The sequence below is a fragment of the Lynx rufus genome, unplaced genomic scaffold (assembly GCF_022079265.1).
Source record: "Lynx rufus isolate CCGP_SWC_20201006 ecotype Redwood Valley unplaced genomic scaffold, mLynRuf1.p SCAF_6, whole genome shotgun sequence".
In the NCBI taxonomy this organism is placed as follows: Eukaryota; Metazoa; Chordata; class Mammalia; order Carnivora; family Felidae; genus Lynx; species Lynx rufus.
In genome coordinates this window covers 141,335,445-141,350,411 of record NW_025814878.1, presented here as the reverse complement: position 1 = coordinate 141,350,411, position 14,967 = coordinate 141,335,445, and the positions used below count along the sequence as shown (strand labels likewise).

Below are 14,967 nucleotides of genomic sequence, written 5' to 3'. Positions count from 1 at the left end.
TGTTATGAAGATCACACTGAAGAAAGTGCCAGACAAAGATAAAGTTTCAATGTTCGTTGACTCTAAGACAGCAGTGATTATAAGATGCATCATTTTTTAAAATAACACTAAGGAAGAAGAAGCTCCTGTCTGTTACACACAGCACAGCAGTTTCTTGTCATTTAGAAAATTTCTGCACATTGAAATAGATTTATTTAGGCAGATTGTTTTGTATCATAAATCATTCTTGCGCATTTATAAAAAGGAACTGTAAGCGAGTAGAAATTAAGGCATTCTTAACTTTCCTCACCATCTTGACCCACTTCTGCGGTATCACTTGTCAAGCTAGTTAGTGCCAAATTTCCCCCATACAGTATTGCCTGTGTACCATCATGAGCGTTTGGGGATGCAATATTTCTTTTTTTGTTTTTAATTTTTTTTTAATGTTTATTTATTTTGGAGAGAGAGAGACAGAGTGCGAGTGGGAGAGGGACAGAGAGAGAGGGAGACACAGAATCCGAAGCAGGCTCCAGGCTCTGAGCTGTCAGCACAGAGCCTGACGGGGGCTTGAACTCCCGGACCTCAAGATCATGACTTGAGCCGAAGTTGGACGCTTAGCCGACTGAGCACCCAGGCACCCCAGGGATGCAATATTTCTTAAAAGAATGCTTCATATTATCTTTCTTCCAAGCCTTTGAGACCAGTTCTGCATTATCAATACACACACACAAGCAGTGGCATCTGTCTCCTGTCCAGTGCTTGGCTCTCTTAAGACATCTTGATTTCAGGGATGGTACACGTATGGAAATGCTTACCTGTTAGAACTGATGAAATATAGTAGTATGATTTCATATTATTTCATAGGTTTGGGCTTGTAAGGGGAGAAAGTGTTGTGGAGGAAGAATCCTCTGTCCTTTAAGGTCCTTCTAGCTAGACCAAGAATCAAATTGACATGAGACAGAGTAACAGGAAGAAGTCAAACTGAATAGTGTATGTACATGTGGGGAATCCACACAGAAGTGGAAATTCCAAAGACAGTCAGGCAATAATATTCAGCTTATATGAGCTGAGGGGAGGAGGGTGGGGGTCTGAGGATACCACGGGGAGCAAGACCATTAGCAGGAGGGTGAAGGAAGGTGTTTGGAAAACACAGGTGCCCTGTTACATAGAGAAGTTTCTTAGGCAAAGAGGAATCTTTGTTAATAGCTCTCGTCCTGGTACAAGCAGGCAGTTGAGGGGAGATAAAGAGCTTTTCCGGGATCTGCTGGGTTTGGATTGCTTTTAACTCAAAATAATGTTCATGACACAGTGGCCCATTTGGGGGCTGCCTGCCGTTGGCCCCTATCAGAGCATGAAACCCTCTGCCTCTTCTTAGGAACTGTTCTTGCTGTTTGAACAGAATTGGGGTGGATCGTTTGCCTGGGATAGGGCCCTATGGTGTTAACAGGGCAGGCTTCCCACTGACATGAATAAACGATAGAAGTAATTTTGTATGTTTCCTCATCTGCCTATTCTTTTTCTTCCTTCTTGTCTGCTTTCTGATTTTCCTTTGAGGTTCCTGAGGCCGAATCTGGTTCCTAGGAAACATCAAAGGGAGACTGCACCAGAGGCCTCTCAGGATGTGCCCGGAAGCCTGCGTCCATCCACTGTGTGGGACGGAATGACACCCCCCACGAGTGTGCTGTCTCCGTTGCTGTTTCTGGTGACCGTCGCAGGTAGGAAGCCATTCCCTTGGAGCCACTAGCATCACACAGGAGCTTCCTGTCTTTGGCTTAAACAGCTCAGATCAGCACGGAATGCAGGGGCTCTGTGTTTGCTTTGCAACAGAATCATTTGGCCAAAGGCAGGAAGGCAGCCCTCACGCACGCGTGGTTTTCTGGAAACAGGAATTTAAATAGTTTTTTATTGTCATGACTATTTTTGAAAAAATAAAGTTCCATTTCATGTACACTAGGAAAACTTTATATATTTATTTAAAATAATCACAATAGGTGATGTTTTTGGAGAGCAAATGACCACACTCTCTTTTATCCTAAATCTTTATTTTCATGTATTCTGCTTGCCTACTGTGGACTCACTCATGATATGAAGTCACTGTTGAGCAGCAATTCTGTTAACCCACATTCTGGCTAGGCCAGCTAGGGCCCCTTTGAATTTACCAAGGACTGAGGGCAGAGCTATGGCCAGGGAAACCGATTTTATGTCCGGAGTTTATCAAAGTGTGGTGAAGCCATAATAAGGCTTACCTGGGTTAAAAAAAAAGTAATTTTTTTTTTTCAATTGAGTAAATGTAAAGATCTAATTAGCCTTGTTCGAGGCTTCACGAATTGGGCAGAAGGCTTCTAGCAGACCGAAGGGAGCTCTAAGGGGCTGTACAGAATGGAAGGATTTTATAGGCAGAAGGAGGTGAGATCACCTTCCCTTGGGGGAAGTCAGGGAATCTTATCATGCAGATGACCTCACTAGTGGGATCAGGACGTTCCAGACCGATTGGTTTAAAATTACACTCAATGGAAGAGGCTGAATCTGCAGTTAAATTAGGTAGTTAGTCTCAGTGGGTCTTAACATAAGTGACTCCATTTGGGGCCTGTTTCTTTTCAACACCAAGAGTGACCCTTGTTAAAATACAGCTTTGGGGCACCTGTTAGGCTCAGTTGGTTAATGATTTTGGCCAAATCATTGATTTCGGCTCAGGTCACCATCTCATGGTTTGTGGGATTGAGCCCCGTGGGCTCTGTGCTGACAGGGCAGGGCCTGCTTGGGATGCTCTCTTTCCCTCTCTGTCTCTTTCCTTCCCCCTCTTGCGTGCACTCTCAAGATAAATAAACTTAAATAAAAAAAAAAATAAAATGTTTTATCTGCATCCAGACCTATTGAACTAGAATGCCTAGAGGGTGTGGCTCAAGGGTTTGAAGCAGCTTGCTTGCTTGCTTATTTAAAAGTTTATTTATTTTGAGAGAGAAAGAGCACAAGCAGGAGAGGGAGAGAGAGAGGGAGAGAGAGAGAGAGAGAGAGAGAGAGAGGGAGGGAGGGAGAGAGAGAGAGAGAGAGAGAGAGAGAGAGAGAGAATCCCAAGCAGGCTCTGCACTGTCAGCACAGAGCTTGACATGAGGCTCAAACTCACGAGCCGTGAGATCATGATCTGAGCTGAAGTTGGACGCTTACCAGACTGAGCCACCGAGGTGCCCCATGAAGCAGCTGACTTATTACGAGCACTGTTGTAGAGTATGTAGGGCCTACTGCAGGAAGTGCTACCACTGGAAGAGCCCTGTCATTCCTCATAGATTACTAATGTTTAGGCACTCTTTTTTTTTCTCACATATCCCCACTTTTGCATTCCTCTTTGTCTTTTTCTTGTGATTCTTCCATTAATTTAAAATTCCTGCGTTCCTGAGCCCCCATAATGTTATTTGCAGTTTGCCTGTCTTCCCTCTCTATCCTCTGTACCTTTGACAAAATGCTGATGATGATTTCATTGATTTGTCAACCATCATGGGGTTCCTACTTCCGTCACAGATCGGGCTGGGACTGTGGAGAACATAGGAACATGGGAGAGTGTTCTCTGGTCTCTTCGCGAGCTGTGTTGAGTGAGTCTTCTAGAGTCTGAAGTAATTATGGCAACTTGGCCTCACGGAAGAATGGTTAGTTGCTGGGAACCTTTTCAAACTTCTTTATTTAGCATTAAGATCTCTGCAGAAGGTATGTCTGTCTATACAGACCATTCAGGTGGTTTTTGCAGAGCAAACAGGTGATCTACCCGAGGAGTGTATGGAAGTCTGTACCTGATTGAAAACTGCTTCAAGCTTTGTCAAGGCTTCTGCCTTGGAAAGTTCTTCTCAGACACTTGCTCCAGGATTACAGCCTTCTTTCTGTACAGTGGTTTCCTTGACACAGTTTTACAAGTTGGCATTTGAGCTACCTGGTGGCCCACGCCAGAAAGGAAACATGGCAGCTTCTAGGGATCACTCTGTTCAAAAGATGACCTAACAGTTTTTCAAGGGAAATAAAGTCTATCCTACCATATGTGTCTGAAAGAAATTTCTAGGCTGGGTCTTCATTTAAAGGCCATTCAGGGACATAATGGTATCTTTACAAATAAAGGCAATATTTTTCAGAGTAGATGTGGGAGTCCAAGATTATCTGTCTGTTCTACACCCTTCATCATCTCTTGATTTTAATTAGAGATGCTAGTTTTTGTTTTATGTTCAACTGGAGGTTTTTTCCCTCTCTATATCTGAGGTGAAGCTTTTTTTTAGAAAATAAAAGGCTAAAACTATTAAGGTAATTTTTAAAAAGTAGATTTACATTGGAGAAAATGTCATTTCAGTTGAATTAGTTTGGTGCTAGCTTACTCATGGGGAAAGATGCATATCTATTATACCTAATTCCTATTAAATTGGACCAATTAGACTTTCCTCTAGAGTCACTGAACAACTTTTTTAATGTTTATTTACTTAGAGAGAGTGCATGCGTGCGAGTGCAGAGGAAAGGGGCACAGGGAGAGAGAGAGAATCCCAGGCAGGCTCCATGCTCTGCACAGAGCCCAACGTGAGGCTCCCATCTCACAACTGTGAGATCATGACCTGAGCTGAAATCAAGAGTTGGGTGCCTAACCGACTAAGCCACCCAGGTGCCCCGGCATTGAATGATTCATTCATTCATTCATTCATTCATTTTTTAATGTTTATCTTGAGAGAGAGAGCATGAGCAGGGGAGGAGCAGAGAGAGAGGGAGACACAGAATCCGAAGCAGGCTCCAGGCTGAGCTGTCAGCATAGAGCCCGACATGGGGCTCAAACCCACCAACCGCCAAGTCGGGACCTGAGCCGAAGTCAGACATGTAACCAACAGAGCCGCCCTAGGCGCCCCGAACAATTGTCAAAAACTTGATGATGTGTGTACAGGTAAAAGTAGAGATGACTCTTACACTGTATTTAACCATTTCTCTTACCTCCAGTTAGAAGTACTATCACCAGGAGGAAAGTAACAGTTTCCCGACAGAGCCCTCACTAGGAAAGAGATCTCTAGCAATACATAAAAAGAATAAAAAAGTGACTTTGCCCTTGGATTTCAGGGAATGACAAACTGCTGCCGAAGGTTCTGAAAGTGTCAGTTTCTGTCATTCTGTCGTGGACGGGTCACCACACTTGTGGCCCTGCACGACCGTGTCTGCAGGCCACACGGGGGGGTGGCACGGCCCTGATACCGGTCGTCTTTGCCGACTGAAAGCATTTGTAGCTCATTATTTAGAGTCTGATTGAAGCTCGTTGTTACATACCCAATGTATTGAGGACAAGTTTTTCTCTCCTTTGAGATTTCCCTGTCAATTGATCAATCATCAGAATCACCCGTGAGACAAAAAATAAAATCAGTTTAGGGACAGCTGGGTGGGTCAGTCCATTGAGGGTCCGACTCTTGATTTCGGCTCAGGTCATGATCTCACGGTTTATGAGTCCAAGCCCCGCATCAGGCTGTGTGCTGACTGCATGGAGCCTGCTTGGGATTCTGGCTGCCTCTTTCTGCCCCTCCCCTGCTTCTCTCACGTGTGCATGCTCTCCCTCCCTCTCTCTCTCTTTCTCAAAAATAAATAAAATAAACTTTAAATAAATTAAAAAAAAAAAAGAGCTAGTTGTTACAGACCTAGACTGAGGACAGGTTTTTCTCTCCTTTGAGACTTCCCTGGCAAGTGATCTATCATCAGAATCACCTGTGAGACTAAAAAAATCAATTTAACAACAGGAATATGGTGCTGGTCCTTAGGTAAACCTTTAATACGTGAATTTTGGGTGAGGAGCACGGCGCCACAAATAGTGTAAAAGCCATACACAGCTGGGAAAGAATGCTTAGTAATTTCACGTAGTGAAATGACACGAGGAGGGCCTGGAAGGTACGATGGGCGAGGGGGGAGAATCCGGGGCGGGGCGGCCGGCGGTGGCGCGGCTGGGCTGTCGAAGGGGGTGCTTTCTGTAGGGGATGCTGGCTGCCGCCATATTCCTCACTGGAGACCTCTGTTTGCAGGTGGGGCCCGCGGCCAGTGCGCTGACGGGAGGAAGCACGCCAAGGCTGTCCTTCGCCCGACGTGGAAACTACTAGAATCCTGCGGGGGACCGCACGGGCGTTTGCTGTCGCCGGCCCGCCTGTGACCTGGCCTGGTGGGCGGCGGGGGGGGGGTGCCGCTGCTACCTGGTGAGCTGCCCACCCTCGCTCGGAGAGCTGTGAGCCCCGCAGGGAGGGCCCTGTCGGGTCCCCGCTCACCTTTGTCCGGAGGCCCGGGTGGCGGCTGCACGGCAGGGAGACACTGCTGACGCGGCGTCGGGACTCTGGGGGGAGGGACCCCCCCCGAAGATCTCGGAAAGGACCCCCCTTCCTGGGCAGAGAGCGGGACACGATGACTACGGGGAGCCCGGGCCTGACCCCCTTCGTGTCCCCCAGGAGGCAGGAGCCCCTGGGGGGGGTCGCCCAGGCGGGCCTCGACTCCTCTCGGCTGGGGGCCCGCCGCTGAGGGAGCCCACAGGGACCCCGGCCCCCAGACACTCTTCCCGGAGCAGGCTGTTTCCCGCCTTCGTGAGGACTCCACCTGCAGGAGAGGAGTTGGGAAAGGAGACTTCTCCCACCCAGGAACCACCGAGCAAGAGCTCTGGAGACCAGGTGGGTGGGGGTGCTTGGGGGGGGGGCGGGTCGTTGAGGGACGGGGTGCTGAGGTCGCCAGGCGCCACTACAGGCTGTACCGTCACAAGTAGGTGCCTCCTGGGGCGCCTGGGTGGCTCAGTGGATTAAGCATCCGACTTGGACTCAGGTCATGATCTCACGGTTTGTGATCTCACTCTTTGCGGGCAGCCTGGAGCCTGCTTCTGATTCAGTGTCTCTTCCCCGCCCCCAGTCACACGCTGTCTCTCTCTCTCAAAAAATAGAAAAAAAAAGAAAAGACAAAAAGGTGCCTCCTAAGGGCACCCGCCTCCAGCAGCAGCAAGGGAGGTGGCTCCCAGCGCCTTCCCGGTTAACAAAACATCCCCTTCCTCTGCTGTCCTGTCAGGACCAGACACCTATAAGAATAGATGGTGTTTCTGCCTTCACCAGTCAGCCACCTAATGATGACTTTAGTGCTTCTCCCTCTGGGTGCCTCTGCCAGTGTCTAAGGGGAACGATGATTTAGCAGACGTCCCTGGAGCCGGCCCACAAGCACAGCCCGTGGTTACCACAGATGGAGTCACCTGGGCTAGGCCCACTTTGCCAAACTGGGACCTAGTGTCTAACCCAGTTGCAGTTCACCCTTCCCCAGGACTGATCTTAAGAGGTCATTCTGGAATTCCCCCGTCTGCACCAGTGAGGTCATCCATTTGAGACCCTTTTGTTCCCCAAAGGGAGGCCATCTTGCCTGAAATAGTCCTGTTTTTGTTCTTTATAATTTCTTTGTCCTGCATTTAAAACCTTTTTCTTTCTGTAGCCCTTTGGAGCTCCTTTCTATTGCCGGATAGGGTGCTGCCCGATTCATGAATCGTTCGATAAGGTCAGTTAGATCTCAGAAACTTCCTCAGTTGAATTGTTGTAATTTAGCAGATTTGGCCCAGGAACGGAGGGCTCTGAACTGCACTTCTGAAGGCGTTCAGGGACGACGAGAAACACAGGCGTGGCACCCGTGAACCCCTTTCTGAGTTGTCTTTCTTGCCTTTCCCGAGGGCCCTGCCTAAGTTCCTCCCGGTTCTGGGCTCTGCCCTCCTCGCCCTGAGCTCCCGATCTCACTTGCTTTCCAAAGTTCCCCGTTTGTCTGAAATCACTCGCTCCACATGGGGGAACTGCCAGCAGTGTGGACACAATCCCCCAGGTGACTGGAAACCCCGGTCCTCGGCTCTGTCCCCACAGTCCACGTCGGGCGCTGCCGCTGGCAGCTGGAGCCCCCGTTTGTTGGGGTCCTGCTGAGTCAACCCCTTCCCCGGCCCAGACTCCACGCTGGGAAACGTTGGAGGTGCGCACAGGACTTCTCTCGGCCAGGACACGGTAACAGCACTCGGTGACTGCACGTTATTCGGGGGCACAGGCTTGCTTGTCGTGTCAGATGAAGGCTGGCGGAAAGACAAGGGCTCTCTGCATTCTGAAGAGTTAGGCACGTGCCCTCTGGCGCACCTGCTTATTTTGCGTCTAAAGGATGGCAGTCCCGGGAGCTAAAGCCGTCTCTACAAACGGCAACATCTTACTGAAACCACCTAGAATCGCAGTGGCTGTTACGAGGAACGTTCCAGTTAGAGAAGATCGCTTAAGAAGTGCACTTGGCAGCAAGGATTCCCAAATGCAGCAAACAGGCTGGGATACGTTTTTTAATCGGCAGGCAGAAGCCTCCACAAAGCTTCAAAGTTCCCAAATAGCTTCATTCAAAGATTCACTGTGAAAGCTTATTACAAAATTAAGTAAGTAATTGTTACTGCTTCCCTCTACCCTCCTTTAAATCCTCTTGCTAGTAGTCTTATGTCTGCATTGCCTTTACAGGATTGTAAACAAAAGTCAGCCAAGTTAATGACCTTACAGACACCTTGATCGGCCAAACTGCCAAAGGTGAATACAAAAATCAGGGACATAAAAGGTACCTACAACAAAGACTGTAAGACTGACGGATGTGACCGCCCACAGCTCCCCTCCACCCTCCTTGGTCCGATACCCATTCCGGGGACCCTCTGTCCGGACTGCCTTTCCATTTGAAGAGACAGTCAACTTTCAAACTAACACCACCAATGTCACAGCATCCTCTCCCGGTATCTTCCTCTCCTAGTTCAAAGGCTGATCTAGACATCATAGTTAAGGAATTTCCTAAATCCAAGGAAGATCCTCAGAAGTTTTTAATACACAGATAACCTCCTGAGATTAACGGATTAATAAAAAGGCAGAAAACAGGATAGGAGGCCACCATTCATGATCATAGCTGAGGACTCGGAAAAGACTTAGAACCAAGCCTGTAAATGGTCGGCCAACTTGATGGCCTTACAGACACCCCCATATTTACCTCCCAAGGAAGGCCTCTGCTTGGGTCCTTCCCAGTGTTGACAAGACTATGAAGGATTTTCGGGTGAACTGCTATGAGTCCCTTAAAACAGCCAAAGGGAAACTAAAATTAAAATTAATTTTTAAAAAACCTTGCCAAATTTTGGTAAATCCCCCAGCTACACTCTCCACTTTAAACTCCACTCAGGACCTACAGGTGGGATCCTAGAAAAACAAGGACCCGGCTAACGGTAAGATTTGTACCACAGTCAGCTCCCCCAGATCTCTGCCTGTGGTGCCCCATAGAAAAATCAAAATAAACTATCTTTTGCACTGTCTCTGGGAATGCCTCTTCAGTCCAAGGGGTCATCCAATACTCCCAGAAATATTTGTTTGTCCTGACCAAAAACTTCCTGGAGGAACTAACATTCCTTCCCTGTCCCTCTGAGAATCAAATGTTCTATAAACTTCAGTGAGGGAATTATAGAAAAACAAAAAGGGTAATGAAAAATCAAATATTGGTAGAAAAAGTTTTAGCTGTCTGAGCAGATAAACTTAACTTATTCCAACAGATTTTTCATTGGCCTAAATTTTAAATAGCCTTTCCCCCTTCTGATCTTTTACGGTAAATGAGTTTACATTATGATATGTCTCAGGACTATTTTTAATTTACTTATTTACTTATTTACATACTTACTGATTTATTTATAGGCTCCCTACCCAGTGTGGGGCTTGAACTCACTACCCTGAGATCAGGAGTCATCTGCTCTATTGACTGAGCCAGCAGGTGCCCCATCATGGCTAAAGTTTTAAAACAAACATATGAAGTCTCTGTTTGCATCTGTCTCAGTGTTCATGTAGTGTCATAGATGTGTGTTATTTTCTACCTCTGGATGGCAATATCAAAATTTATTTGTAATAGAGTTCTATTTAATTGGCTTAAACATATAAACAGTTATATAAACTAAATTCTCAAAATGTAATAGAAAATAACCCAAATGCTTTTCAGGTTCATGTGATCTAAGTATTATATGATATAAAAGCTAGTTTACGTTTGCCGGTTGATTGAAAATAGGCATGTCTCCAGAGTTAACAGCATTGTAATTCCTTCTGGGTTTAGTAATCAGCTAAGTCTGTGATGTCTTTGTTACAAACTCTGTCACCTAGAAAAATAACCCAGGATGATGACCGAAGTTGCCTAACATCTAATGAAGTGTTTGTAGTTAATCTAAACATAGTTGTTAACAATAAGTAAATTAAATGGATGTAAGTAAGATACAAAGGTTTTAGGTACATTTCTGAAACAGTGTCTCCAAATTTTTTTGTAACCTAAAACCTTAAAGTTTCACTAAGTTAAATTTGACTATACAGATCATTTCCTAATAAGATAAAAACACTGAAACATTAATTATTACATACAGGTTTATGCACTTTTTCTTCCTTTGGTGGAGGATTAAAGCTATTTTAGTCTAGTACTAAACACGTTTTATCCCACACTGAGAAATTTTCCGTGAAAAACCACGTTTCTAGAAATTATAAAGCAAAGATGCTAATGTAAAAGATAGTTCATTATTGCATATTTCTTAATTTTCATGAAAAATTAAAAGAGGTTAAGGGTTAAAAATCTAATATATGTGATTAAAACTACCGGAAATAATAGGGAAAGGAGTTTTAGGTGTGATCAGGACTAAGATTGGAATGAATTTAATTAATGAGTTTTACTTTCATAACTAAAATTAGTACAAAACTAGAATTCGGTTTTCTCTTTGTTAAAAGGACCAAGTTTTCGTGGACAACTGGCCTGCTCTTGTTAAGAGATTATGGAAGGTTTTTCTTTACCTTTTTCAGTCATCTGCCCAGAAGAAAGAAAGATTTTGTGTCTTGTCAAAGCAATTTCCTGTGGTTCATGATCAGGTCTTTTGTTACCTAAGAAAGCTATATCTTCTCTATTAAAAGAGCTAAGTTTAGGGGCTCCTGGGTGGGTCAGTCCGTTAAGCGCCAACTTCGGCTCAGGTCCTATCTCACAATTCCGTGGGTCCGAGCCCTGCATCCGGCTCTGTGCTGACAGCTTGGAGCCTGGAGCCTGAAGCCTGCTTTGGATTCTGTGTCTCCCGCTGTCTCTGCCCCTCCCCCGCTCACACTCTGTGTGTGTCTCTTTCAAAAACAAATAAACCTTAAAATAATTTTTTTTTAAAGGCTAAGTTTTTTTTTTAAGTTTCTATATTTGCCTATGAAACCTTTAGTTGTTACTATGGTAATTGGATAACTAAGTATTACTTCATTTAGTATTTGACTAAGTGTTCTAAAACCTTTTGATATTTTTTGACAACCTTCCAAAAATCAAATTCTAAATGAAGTCCTTTTGACCTCAAATTAACATTGGGATTTTTCCTGAGCATCCTTGGAAAAATCACCCCAAAAAGTATTCTCCCTCCTTATACAAGAGAGCTGTTAAACTAATTAGGCTTATTTGATATATTAAATTACAAGTAGTGTCAAATAGTAAGTAATACTAAGCTTTCTTTATTATATTTATACAAGTGTTCTGGAAATTTTATGAAATCCCAAAGTCTGATATATTTTTTTTTGGTTTTGCTGTTTTAGAGAAAGAGAGAGTGAGCAGAGTACAGGGGCAGAGGGAGAGAAAGAGAGAGATCCTAAGCAGACTCCACACTCAGTGCAGAGTCCAACTCGGGGCTCGATCCCACAACCCTGGGATCAAGAATCAGACGCTCATCCAACTGAGCCACCCAGGTACCCCCAGTCTGATGTATCTTGGTATAATGTTACCAGTCATAAATTAGCTATTACCTTAAAATGTATGTCACAGAAGAAAACAAATTTCCTTGTCAATTCCATTATAAGGAACTCAATCAGATCTCTTAACAATTACTATTTAAAAAGCCTTTTCTAAGTTATTTATGACAACTATCGTTCTATTCTGATACTTTTGTTTTTCTAGTTAGACAATGATTTTATTGCTTGAGTACAAAGACAGATTTATACAACCAGGGCAGAGGCTGAGGCTAACTCGTATTTCTAACTAGGGGACGTTGAGCCATGAGGTGTCTCAGTCTGTTTGTGAATAGTCAGGGGCAACGGGAGATATCCTAAGGGGTGTTGTTTGCCAACCAACCAAGCATTCATGGGCCTAAGGAGAGTGAAAACCACTCCAACAAAGACAAACTGTGAGGGCACAGACCATTCCTGCTGAGGCAGTTCTGTGAACAGACTCATTCACCGGGATTGTTACCTTTCCCTGTTCAAGCCAGCGGTCAGCCTGGGTTTCAGTGCCTTCAGCCTGAAAGAAAACGTTCTAAGGGTGAGGTTACCCCCGTTAGCAGTGGCCGGGGACACACACATGATGGCGTTATTTTCTGGACCAGGGTCAGAGTACGGGACAGAAAGACAGGAAGAGAGGGTTTCGTTTTGAAGTATGAAATATCGATCTGGCCTCTTGGGAGGAAGCAGTCTACCTCGCGTCCACCGCTTCTCTTCCTCGTCAAGTCGGTTCAGAGGCTTCAGAGTCTGTACAAAACCAGATGTCAGGCGCGGCCTTCTTCAGCTGTGACACACGTATCCAAAGCGCAAGACCCTGAACTTCAGTGAGGACGACCTGGTACAGGACCTTTACAGGAGATTCAAGGGTGGTCTTTGTTCTCAGTGGTCCCAAATCAAGGTGGGAGAAAACTGGAAATGGCAGTTTGGTGAGTCCTAGCCAGATATTTGAGGAAACTAGAAGAATTCAGGATCAAATCAGATTTACAGGTACATAACAAAACCTCAGAGACAATTAACAGGACTACAGTCTAATGTCTACACAAGTGCAAACATAATTTTTCTCTCTACAATCACCCCCATTTCTTTATCAAAGATAATAGAAAAACTAATTTGTTTGCATTAAACATGACCTAATTATCTACCTAAGTGCAGCACGAGCAGTAACTGGACATAAAAGTTCTTTTAAAAATTGTTTTGTTGAGGGGCTCCTACGTGGCTCAGTCGGTTAAGCGTCCGACTTCAGCTAAAGTTATGATGTCACGGTTCGTGAGTTCAAGCCCTGCGTCGGGCTCTGTGCTGACAGCTCGGAGCCTGGAGCCTGCTTCGGATTCTGTGCCCCCTCTCTCTCTGTGCCCCTCCCCCATTCACACTGTGTGTGTGTGTGTGTGTGTGTGTGTGTGTGTGTGTGCGCGCGCGCGCCTCAAAAATAAACGTTAAAAAAAATTTTTTTTAAGTATTGTTTTGTTGATACCTTTGAAACAAGGTGCCAGATGGATGTTCTTTTCACCAAGGGGCTTTACTGGATCCATAAAGTCAATTCTAGTTCTCTAAACCTATCTCGTCCTGAGTCTGTGCACATCTCTTTCAAATATGATAATGCAGTCAAAGCCTTGGGAACATAACCAGTGTTGTCAATTGTGTCCTGTTACAAGGAGAACAGACCTTATGCAAATTTCGTCCTTTTAACAGAGAGAAAACCAAATTCTAAGTTTGCACCAAGTTAGTTTTGATATTAAAATTTATTTAACTTGTTTAAACGTATTCCAATCTTAACCAGCCAGCCCTGTTCATGCATAAAATCCCTCTCAGAAATTCCTTTTCTACAAACCTTCGACAACTTTTTTCTCAACAAAAATGCATCTCCATTTCTCATACTGTCTTTTACTGAAAAGATACATCCTACTTTCTTTTCACACAGAGATGTTTCCTTTATTATTTCTAGTAGGTTTAAAAATATAGTAGCATGTTTAACCATAAGTACCCTAGTTTTTAGTAAAAATAAAGAATTAAACAATTATGAACTATTATGTTAACATTCTGTGGCTTAGCAAAATTTTTTAAATACTTTTTATTATTTCTAGAAATACATGCTTTCTCGTAGTAAAGTTTTCAGTGTGACAAAGGACGTTTACTAAGGGACCCATTTATCCTCCGCTCTTTTGCAGAAGGAAGCCTGGGTTTAGTAAATAGTGTGTTAGTATTTTATCTTATTTGGAAATGATCTGGATAATTAATGACTACCCATTACGTAATTTAACACAGCAAAACTTTAAAGTTTCAGGTTACCAAAAAGATCTGGGGAAACTTTCTAAAAATTTCACCTGCACACTTTTGTATCCTATTTACATCTATTTACTTGTTCTTAATTATGTTTAGACCACCAGCAGAAACTTCCTGAGACATTAGACAAAGTCAGACATTGGGGCGCCTGGGTGGCGCAGTCGGTTAAGCGTCCGACTTCAGCCAGGTCACGATCTCGCGGTCCGGGAGTTCGAGCCCCGCGTCAGGCTCTGGGCTGATGGCTCGGAGCCTGGAGCCTGTTTCCGATTCTGTGTCTCCCTCTCTCTCTGCCCCTCCCCCGTTCATGCTCTGTCTCTCTCTGTCCCAAAAATAAATAAAAAACGTTGAAAAAAAAAATTTAAAAAAAAACAAAACAAAACAAAAAAAAAAAAGACAAAGTCAGACATCATCCCAAGCTATGTGTCTTTTTTCCTTTTTTGAGAGAGAAAGGAAGCGTGCAAGTGGCAGAGAGGGGCAGAGGGAGGTGGGGGGGGGGAGACAGGGAGAGGGAGAAAGGGAGAGAGAGAAGGAGAGAGGGAGAGACAGAAGGAGAGAGGGAGAGACAGAAGGAGAGAGGGAGAGAGAGAAAGAGGTGGAGAGAGAGGGAGAGAGAGAAAAAGAGGGAGAGAGAGAGAGGGAGGGAGGGGGAGGAGAGAGAGAGAGGGAGGGAGAGAGAATCTTAAGCAGGCTCCATGCTCAGCACAGAGCCTGATGAGGGCTTTGATCTCACAACCCTGAGATCATGAGTAGAGCTGAAATCAAGAGTTAGATGCTTAACCAACTGAGCCACCCAGGTGCCCTCCCCAACTATGTTTCTTGATGACAAATTCTATAAGCAATAACAAGGACTTATTTGATAATAAAACCAGGTAGAGTAAAAGTTGCATGTATCATATTCAATGCTGTTGGTAACTCCAAAGACACGACCATTTTAATTAAGCCAACAAACTTCAAATGG

General features: G+C 44.6%; 1 protein-coding gene across 1 annotated transcript in view; it reads left to right on the top strand.

Moving 5' to 3' along the window:
- The first annotated feature begins 1,639 nt into the window (after positions 1 to 1,639).
- KIAA0319 (KIAA0319 ortholog) overlaps positions 1,640 to 14,967 on the top strand; it is a 74,269-nt gene continuing 60,941 nt past the window's right edge. The window contains 6 exon segments of the mRNA XM_047103064.1: positions 1,640 to 1,694; positions 5,997 to 6,044; positions 6,047 to 6,079; positions 6,082 to 6,176; positions 6,178 to 6,413; positions 6,527 to 6,626. Coding sequence (XP_046959020.1) covers positions 1,640 to 1,694; positions 5,997 to 6,044; positions 6,047 to 6,079; positions 6,082 to 6,176; positions 6,178 to 6,413; positions 6,527 to 6,626 — 567 coding nt within the window.